At 44.4% G+C, this 9,713-nt stretch overlaps 1 protein-coding gene across 1 annotated transcript; it reads right to left on the reverse strand.

Moving 5' to 3' along the window:
• Positions 1-1,558: 1,558 nt before the first annotated feature.
• On the reverse strand, positions 1,559-9,375 carry PSMD6 (proteasome 26S subunit, non-ATPase 6). The gene is made up of 8 exons (XM_069028080.1): positions 9,137-9,375; positions 7,829-8,034; positions 7,167-7,312; positions 5,947-6,166; positions 5,730-5,838; positions 4,410-4,578; positions 3,152-3,229; positions 1,559-3,007 (listed from the first exon to the last, which is right to left on the reverse strand). Exons 1-8 carry the CDS (start codon positions 9,279-9,281, stop codon positions 2,911-2,913), a joined length of 1,170 nt encoding a protein of 389 aa, XP_068884181.1. The 5' UTR covers positions 9,282-9,375; the 3' UTR covers positions 1,559-2,910.
• Between the last annotated feature and the right edge of the window lie 338 nt (positions 9,376-9,713).

Here is a 9,713-nt window from a genome sequence, read left to right on the forward strand (position 1 = left end):
CCATCTCCTGCCCTTCCCACCTGCTTCCCCACCATTAGTGCAGGGAATGAATTGCAGAGAGAGGTTCAAGCTGCAGCTTGAAATCTCTGTCTGGTTCTGGCTTACCTTGTAGCGATGGTGAAGTCAGCCTTGCAAAGCAAAATTGGAGAAGGGCATTAGCTCAAGGAACTGCCCAAGCTTAAACTATAAGAGAGAATGTACAATTTTGGCATGTGGACTGTAAATCAATGGAGAGGTGTCAAAAGTGAGACAAGAACACCTGTGTCTGGAGTGCTGCTCACAATCAGAGTTAAGTAAAGGGAAATCATGAGATCAGAGAAATGGAAGATAAAACTAACATGACCATGGGACAGTAAAAATTAACTTGAAATTACTTCAGGAAGTAGAAATTCTAATGCTTCTGATTTGACATGCAGATGGAAGAAGGCAGTTAATTGAACAGACAAGATAATGCCCTTGATCAGCTCAAGGCTTGACCACCCTGTGCCCCTCAGAATTCCTACTCTTTGGAAAACCTATGTATCAGGTTGCTTTTTTATTTTTTTTTCAGGAGAACAGTGTGAACAGCTGCTCTGGCTAAACTGTGGGCCTCCAGCTGTGGGCTTCAGCAGGTGTTGCCTTTCACCTTTCCCAGATTTTTATCCCACCACTCTCTAGCATCGCTGAGAAGATGAACTGCTGCACAAAGCCTTAAAAAGTTCAGCTAAAATTGCTGTGACTCTTTCCTGCCAGGCTGTGGCACAAAAATCTTTGCCCAGAAGATCTGCAGGCTCTCCCTGGATCCTCTTTTGCAGAACGTAGGCTGAAATCAGGGAATGTGTGAGGCAAGTTGGGATCTTTAAAGAGGGGGGTCTTTGCTGTGGTAGAATTGTGCACTTCTGTTTGGAACATTTCTTTTCACCCACCTGAGCAGAGAACACCGGATTCTGAAATGCTCTGCTCCCACTGGATGATAGCCGTGGTTAGGATAAAATGGTTGATAGCTCTGCAAGTATCTTAGAGCACTAAAACTCTTCAGCAATGCTTTTATTTTCCAGAGTAGAGATTTCCCTTTTTTTCTGCTGTTCTTAACTACACCAGGAGAGCAGCAAGATTTCTCTGGAATGCATGAAGCCCCTGTTAGCCCAATTTTCTTGAGTACGTTTCTATTCTCTTTACCTTACAGTTAAAAAAATACATGCTAATATATATGCTGAATGGAAGCTTTGGTGTAGTTAATTAAGGCCAGTTCATGTATAAATATGCTAGAAAAGAAAATTTATTTGTGCAAAAAGAAAATTTATTTGTGCACCAAATAGAAATTCCTCAATTCAGTGAAGACATAAATACAGTATGGTTTTCTGATAGGCTTCACACCTGCATCTATGGAAGGTGGAAAAGATGTTCCCGAAAGACTGATTTAAGTCTTCCTAGCTAGCTCTACTTATCTGGCATGTCATGGATCTACAAAAACAAAGAGATGCAGGTCTGAAAACTCTGAATATTGGGTTCAATTAAAACTTTACAGGAAATGGTATGTGTGTGAACACACGAAACAGATTCATAGCTGACCACATGGTAAATTAGAGTTCTTGTTTATTACTCTGCCTATTCTGAAGAAAGAGCAGATTTTCATGTAATTAGTACTGTCTGAAATTTAAATCTTTAAACTCTGGCTAAGTAGCTGCTTCTTGGAGAGAGAAACAACCAAAACAGTTTCCAGTAAGTAGTAAAAGAAAACCAAAAATCATGAGGTTGTATTTCAGGTTTCAGAACAGTTCATCAGAGAATAGTAATGGCCCCTCAGCACCAAGGAGTCCAACCTCAGGCAGGCAGCAGTGATTTCAGGACAGGAGACCCTCTATGATCTTGCAGTGGGAGGGGTGGGCAGGGGAAATTCCATACTGTCCTGTCTGTGGCACGGTAGCTTCGCTTGGATTGCTCTTTGGGTACCTCTACCTGCTGGGGTTCCTTCCAGCACTGAAGTTGCAATGCATGCAGGTTGTAAATGGGTTCTGTTCCAAATGCAGTGGCATCGAAAGCTCACAGAACTCACCCACAGACCTTCTTTGAGAGGAGGGAAAAAACCCCTCAAGGCAGGCCAGCAGGGTAAATAGCTGCTGCTGGAGGCTCTGCCATGCCAGAAACCATATGTCATCAGCATGGCAGCAACCTAGTGAGACACTCATTCCTCAGCAGCTGTGAAGAAAGGAACTGTAACGTAACCCCTGTGGTACTTGATCAGTTCTGTCAAACTGCAGTAGTCCCTTCCACAGCTCCCACCATCGCTGACATCTGCAAATCTAACTCAGGCAATAATTACAAATGTAATGCTTTGTTCACGTGGTGACTTCCGTTTCAACAGTTAGCAAAAAAATAAAGGGAGGCTACTTTTGTTATAGATGTTCCCAAAGTTTTAGTCCCGCAGTTTCTGTGCTTGTATTACTGCTTCACCCCAATCACTTGCATCCTTATTCCTTCTCCCTTAAGCTGTAATCCCTTCATCACAAGACTGTCCTATCTGGACAGTGTGCACTCTTTACTAAAATTTTTGGCCACTTTACTATTATGCTACTGATTGTTTTCACCTCCGATTCCAATACAGAAGTTTTTAAAAAGCAAGCATAAAATGGCCATAGGTTCTTGGTGTTCACAGGTTTGCTGTTCAATACTGAACACTGGATACACAGGCAAGGAAAGGAACAAAGTCTATTACAAGAGATCACCAATGGTATCATACATTTAATAAATGAACTGGGTTCCATACACCAGAACAGAACAGTGTGTACATAATGAAGTGGAAAGTTAAAACACTACCTTCCTTGCTAGTTATTCTTTTCCCTATAGTATACCAAGTTATACAATATATTTATAGGTTACTTCCAAAATGTTTTAAACATCTAAATTTTGCATTCCCTTGCATTAAAAAAATTACATATTAATTACTCGGGAAAGTTTCTGAATTCTGTTTAGCAGCAAATCTCCTTTCTTGATGGTTTCTTGGTACTGCCAATTCTTGCTATCAGGCCTAGGAATCATAGGGGAAAAAAAAGGGGTTAGAACTAAGAATATTATTTACATCAAGGCACTAAACATTTCTGTAGTAAATGTCATCAAAACATACAGAATTCAACTGGTCTGTCAAAAACTACCTCTAGGAACTATTACATACCTGTTAGTTTCTACAATCTCGTTTACTTTGTCTATTTTGCAGTGCAATCGCCCAGCTGCAATAAATCTTGAAAGCTCCCTAAAGAAAAAAGAAAGTTGGTTAAATCTGGTTTCTCCAGGGACTTGCAGACCTCAGAGCACTGAAACTGCTGCTGTATTTCTGAAGCAACAGCCTACGGATCTTCATAAGGTATCTTAGGCATCCTCATCATACTAAGCCTTGGACATTGCACCCAAAAATAATCATTTTCGTTGACCTGACCTGAACCTCTTAGTTCTTTCTTCTCAGGCCAAAGTGTTGTACTTGAGTTAGTGAAACTTATCACTGAGCTTTGTACCAACTACTCTTCAAATCCAAAGGCAGCAGTCATGCAGTGTGCCTGTTTGGAATTTATCCTGAGGTAAACATTGGCATGCCAGTCAATTAATTAGAAATTAATTAGAAAAGTATCTCAATAATATTTAATTTTTTCAAATGCTTTTAAAAATTTTATTGTTATTGTTTTGTTTAATCAACTGGTGATCTACAGCACTGATGGTAGAAGAAAATGTTTCTGTGCTCAACAGTAAGACAAGTTACAACTCAAATTACTGGAAAGCATAAGAATTAGTATGACTCAAAAAAATTACCTTTGAATTGAATGGTATTTGGTTTCACTTGAAACACTAATTTCTGAGTATTTCAAGCATTTTAATATTTCTGTAAGTTTTCTATGTTAGAAAATCTGAAACCTCTCTGAAACAAGAATAACTCTTGTGAAAGCATTTGAAATAATGTGCTTCATGTACACAGAGTAAGTCAGTTTCTCACTTCTCTCATCAATTAGTTCTTATCATAATCTAAATCTGTTATATTTTATTCTAGAAAAGGATTTCAAATTGGGACTCCAGGGTATGTTTGATTTAAGTGAAAAACATCAGATCCTCTACACATAAAAGAAACCAAGCAAAATGAGAGAGGGAGACTGGCAGAATACAAAAAATGTGCAGATCCTCAAAGTTGGAACAGCTCAGTTTTTGTACAGCTGTGAACTAAGCTATCCTCTAAAGTTTCATAGCACATGGAGGTCAATAAATACAGCAATATAAAGAACAAAGTAATTAATAAAATACCAGCTTCTCACACTCTTCCATAGAAACATAACTTGGCGTATTTAGAATACGAGTGAACAAAGATTTTTACTCATAATGAGATCATCATAAATATTTAAAAGGCATAAAGGGAGATCTCTATGAACTGAAAAAGCCAAAGAACTTACTGATCTATGAATTCTACACTGACTCCAAAGGCTTCTGCCATGTACCCCAACGTCAAGGACCGGTAGGACTCGAGAAGCTGGCTGTAGGCGTGGATTCGCATTTCCCGCACGTAGTACCGGTAGTGAGGTGCAAACAGCCAGTCTTTCTTCATCTCTTGCTCTACAATAGCTGAAAAGAAAAGAAAAGAAAAGAAAAGAAGATGCAAAATAAAAACAAAATCAGTAATTTCTAAGAAATGTCAAATATCAGTTATGTAAATAAAACACGGCACCAGTTAATAAGTAATATGTGAGACCATAACTACATTGTATTCTTGCACTCCTCAAGATATGAAAGGGATTCTGCACTAAAGAGAAGTAAATTCATGTAATCTGTATCAGTTCTGGAACCAGGAGCAGTAAGAATATGCAAACAACATTGCGGCAGAGCTAATGAGAGGCTGTAATCAGCACAGCATCCTTCTTTCAGGGGTGAGACCTCACTGAAGGCAAGAGCTGGATCTGCTGCCCACAGGAGCAGCCTGGAGCTGGGTAACAAGCAGAATTTGGTATGTAACTACTTGAAAAAACATACCCAAACCTGTATAAGGAAATAAAATAAATTATCTGCTACTAGCTCTTAAGTTAGTTAAAAGGATTTCCAGGCACTTAAGTAACTTTTTCCCTGACAATGTCAGTTCTTGGCTTGGGATGAGGCCGGCAAAAGGAAGATGCTGCCCTTTAACTCAGTCTCATCAGGCCTAGTCTTCCACAAAATCAAGGGTTCTTCCTTGCTTTTCCTAAATATCTCATTTTCTTGTATTCCAGATTTCACAGAAGAAAAACAAGCAGTCTGAGAACTGGCAAGAATGAGGGTTTTCTGAAAAGCTTTTCTTTGGTGTTGCCCTTTTACACAGAAACCAGAGCAGAAAGCCAATGAGAACAACACTGAAAAATTTCTATGTAATGTCTCATACAGGTTGAGATTTGAGGGCCTTTAGACTACAATTCCTATAGGTTCTTATGAAGATAAAACCTTTCAAAGCTTTCCTGATTTGGCTCTTCAGGTAAGATGGTGTTTCACAGTCATCTTCAAAATGTTTTTTCACCTAATCAGATGTGACCTTTCGCAAGGCTCATTGGATGAGAAATTTGTCTTTCTTTGTTTGAAATATCAAAGCAGAAAATTTTAGATGACTGTTAAAAACAATCTCTATAGTTTGTTTTTTCTGCATGTAGCTCTAGTTCTAGACTGTAGCTACTCCAAAAAAGTTGTGTTATGATCTGAAACAAATAACTGGAACACCTGAGACAGTGTTGTATGACATAACTCAGCCTTACCTAGCGACTGGAAAAAGGCTGCGTAACGACATTCATAAAGAGAGAAGAGATACTGCCGTACAGCTGGCAAACTGTGCAAGGCTTCCAGGATCTCTGCTCCTTTAATCACCTGAAAGCAAACACACATCTTTAACCACCATCCCTTTCAGCCTCGAGATGAACAGGTTAAGGAAAGGCTCTGTCAGTTTGCACCAGTGTTTCCACATGCTTTCCTTACCTTCTCCCTCAGATCAGGCCTGTCCAGGGCAATCATGCTGACATACACAGTGTATGTTACAAAGGTTTTGTAATCCATCAGTTCATAGGATGTAAACGTGGAAACTGTATCAAGGAAGAGCTCTGCTGCTTGTTTAAAGTCTCGAATGGCTACACAGTAAAGGCCCTGGTACACCTTGAGACGGTTTCTTCTGTCCCAGTCTCCTCCTTCTTCTATTAGACTTAAAATAGAACAAAGAATATTTACTTATGTAAACGTGTCATGTAATAAGTTATATGAAACAAGTACAAATCAACTGATACCACGAGATTAGAGAAAGAATAATTTGGTTTATGTTACAGCTTGTTGAAACAGCCCAGGTTTTGTACATCTGATGGTGTAGGAAAGTGGCTTCCTTGGGATAGGAGAGGCAAGAGGCTTTTACACAGTACAAGTTTCAGCTGAAAGGAAAAGTTTATGGCCTCTTCAGCTGTGACAACAGTCTCTGTAGATGTGCAGGTCATTATGTGATTACTGTCAGCCTGGACTGTGGCAACAGATCTCCGCTGCCTTTGCTGCTAAAATCAAAGCTGTTCAACCAGCAGCATAGAAAAAAATTACAAGTTGCCACTTTCTAACGATCAGCACAAAATTGGTGTGGCTGTAAGAAGGGCATGGGTGAGACAAAACTGCTGAGAAGGCAACAAAGGAAGTGGGAACCTCCTCTGCCTTGGTGTCTCAGGGCAGCAGCTGAGAGACTGGAACCACAGCTTGCTACAGGAACTGCTGAGGTTCAAAACATTGGGAGCACAGAGACACTGAAGCTACCAGTGGGAACACGGTAAGGACAGTGGCACCAAAACACACCATGCCACTCTTGCTTTTAGAGGAAAAACTCCCTCTTTACAGAGCCAGCTGGGTGCCACTGGGAGCAGCTGGACTCAGCTGGCACAGTCCAGTCACACCCAAAGTGGGAGTGGGAGCTGGGTTACAAATACAAATTGAGCCAGCTGCTAGAAAACAGCTACCACAAAATTTTAACCTTTCTTTTCTCTTCCCCACCACCAAAAAAATCCAGGAGTAGGAAGTGCTCTAAAACAAGGTAACACCCAGTCATCACTATGATTCTCTCTCACAACCAGTCCCAGTCATTTCTGGACAGAAAGGTATTTATCTTCCATTTCTTTTTTTACAGCTTGTTTCAAAAGTGCTTTAGTGCACTCAGAAAACCCAAGCAGTACCTTTTTGCCTTTTCAATGTTCCGTGTGATGAGGTCGTTGTCCATATAAAACAAGCCAATCCTTAGCAGATAGAACACGATATCCAGACGATGTCCCAGGGCCACAGTTTTGTCGTAAGTCTTGCGGAATGCAGTCAGAGCTCCCTCCTGGCAAAATAGTATTTTCTACTGTAAGCATGTTAAAAGCACCCAGAACATTGACAAAACACCTGTTGTAAGAACACGTGTTGTCTCCCACTGGTAGTTGTGACTTTCACATTATGCATTCTGAATAATCTTAACATATCCAAGTTTAAATCAAGTTAGAAAAGCTGTTCCTCATGTATCTTTTAAAGCTAAAGACTATGCAAATCTACTCTGTAACTTGAAATTCAGCAGTATGATCTAAATAGCTTGGTAAAGTCTAAAGGCGCAAGGAAAGTGAATAATGGTATCTGCAAACTTTTCCCCTTGTCAAGAAAAAACATGTTTTCTTTCAAGGACTGCTTTTTTTCTAGATAATTTAAATTTCAATAAGACCCTTCCCTATCTGCCAGGCATGTGTGAGCTGTGCCATAGAGAAAACCATCTGCACATCCTCCAGCCCTCAGTGGGACCTGCCCAGCTAACAGGGTTCCCATGCAGCATTTTCTACGAGTCCATAAAGCCTCTGCTGTCACCAACCTTATCCCCAATCCTGCAGAGGTACTCAGCCTTGGCCATCATTGCATCCCGGATTTCGCTCTCCCCCAAGATCTTTTCTGCATCCTCTAATTCATTGTCAAGACGTTTCAGTTCCTCCTCATTGGCTTTCTTCATTTTGCTCAGCAGATCCGTGTCCATCTGCCACTCCAGAGACTTGCACAGGGCTTCATAGTATGGAGCCATGTCTAAAAGAGAAGCAGGAAGGGTTCTGCTGTTCACTGCTACAATGAGAATGTGTTTGTTCTGAGAAGAACATGACTGTCAATGCCACAGATGCCCCTTCTGTGACCAGGTACCTGCTGAATCTAGACACAGCACAGCCACTGTTTCTGCAGGCCTTGCCCCTCGTGCTTCCTTTCACTGATCCTTTTTCATCACTGCTCTTTACACTGCTCCCATTTGCACTTTCTGTACCTGGCACTGGGGTGGCCTCCCCTCGAGTTCTGGGTGCAGTTTTGGGCACCACAACACCAGCAGGACATTAAGCTGTTAGACAGCATCCACAGGAGGGACATGAAGACAATGAAGGGTCTGGAGGGGATGTATAAGGAGCAGCTGAGGTCACCTGGTGTGTTCAGCCAAGAGAATAGGAGGCGGAGGGGAGACCTCAAAGCTGTCAAAACTTCTTTGTGAGATGAAGTAGAGGGTCAGGCGCTGATCTCTGCTCTCTGGAAATCAGCGACAGGACCCGAGTAAACAGCATGGAGCTGTGTCAGGGGAGGTTTAGGTTGGATATCAGGAAAAGGTTCTTCCCATACGGGGTGGTCGGGCACTGAACAGGCTCCCCAAGGCAGTGGTCACAGCACCAGCCTGACAGAACTCACGGAGCACTTGGACAACGCTCTAGGCAGAGTGGGATTGTTGGGAGTGTCCTGTGCAGGACCAAGAGTTGGGCTTTGATGATCCTTGTGAGTCCCTGCCAGCTCAGGATGTTCTATGATTCTCTTTATCCCACTGTGAGCACGGCAGCCCGTGGTGCTCAACTCACAGCTCTTACAAGCCCAGCACGACGTAAGAGTGGCCGGAGCTGGGGACAGGGCACGGCACCGGTACGTCCAACCCTCGCCCTGCCCCGCTGCTCTCGAGCTGTCCGTGCCCCGGGGGAGTCAGTCCCGGGGCAGAGCGATGCCGAACTGCGGGGGGACGTGTACACAACCCCCTGCCCGGGGATCGATGCCCACAGACAGTTACACGGCTGCCCGACAGGCACACGGTCGGAGCCCGGGGGCCGGCGGACGGACAGACAGACAGACCCGACCCCCAGAGCCTCCCCCAGGGCCCACTCACTGTGCAGCCGCACCGCCGCCATCAGCTCGTCGCGCGCCGCGGGGTCGGGCGCGCGGGGCCGCAGGCTGAGCAGGAAGCGGAGCTGGGCGATGCGGAGGTCGGGGTTCTTGGGCAGCCCCTCCTCCTCCAGGTTCTCCAGCGGCATGGCGGTGGCGGCGGGCCGGGGGACGCGGGGCTGGGGCTCGACAGGACGGGCGGCTCTCGGCGGCGGGCGGGCAGGGCGGCGCGGCGCAGTGACTCAGCCGCGACGGGCGGAAGCGGCCGCCCGCTTCCGTCACGCGGCGCCCCCTGGCGGCCCGGAGGCCCGTGGCGGGCAGGCGGCGCGGGCGCGGGGCGACCCCTGGCGGCGGCATCGCAGGCGCGGGTGAAGGGGCGCTGGGGGACGGCGGGAGCGGGTCTGGCCACAGACCGGGCAACGTGGCCACACAAACACAGAAACGGCCACCACAGAGCCACGGCTGCAGGCTGCCCAGGGAGAGTGGCTGCCCCATTCCTGAAAGTGTCCAAAGCCGGGTTGGAAGGGGCTCCTGGTCTTGTGGAAGGTGTCGCTGCCCATGGCAGAGGGGTTGCAGGTTGC

The sequence above is a fragment of the Aphelocoma coerulescens genome, chromosome 12 (genome assembly GCF_041296385.1).
Source record: "Aphelocoma coerulescens isolate FSJ_1873_10779 chromosome 12, UR_Acoe_1.0, whole genome shotgun sequence".
NCBI classification, from domain to species: domain Eukaryota; kingdom Metazoa; phylum Chordata; class Aves; order Passeriformes; family Corvidae; genus Aphelocoma; species Aphelocoma coerulescens.

Bases quoted from the DNA above. Each gene is read 5' to 3' on its own strand.
- PSMD6 (XM_069028080.1), bottom strand. From the start codon at position 9,281: ATGCCGCTGGAGAACCTGGAGGAGGAGGGGCTGCCCAAGAACCCCGAC. The intron at 8,035-9,136 runs GTGAGTGGGCCC...CTTCTCTTTTAG, and splicing joins GGCGGCGGTGCGGCTGCACA to ACATGGCTCCATACTATGAA. The intron at 3,230-4,409 runs GTAAGTTCTTTG...TTTTTTCTTTAG, and splicing joins AGTGTAGAATTCATAGATCA to GGAGCTTTCAAGATTTATTG.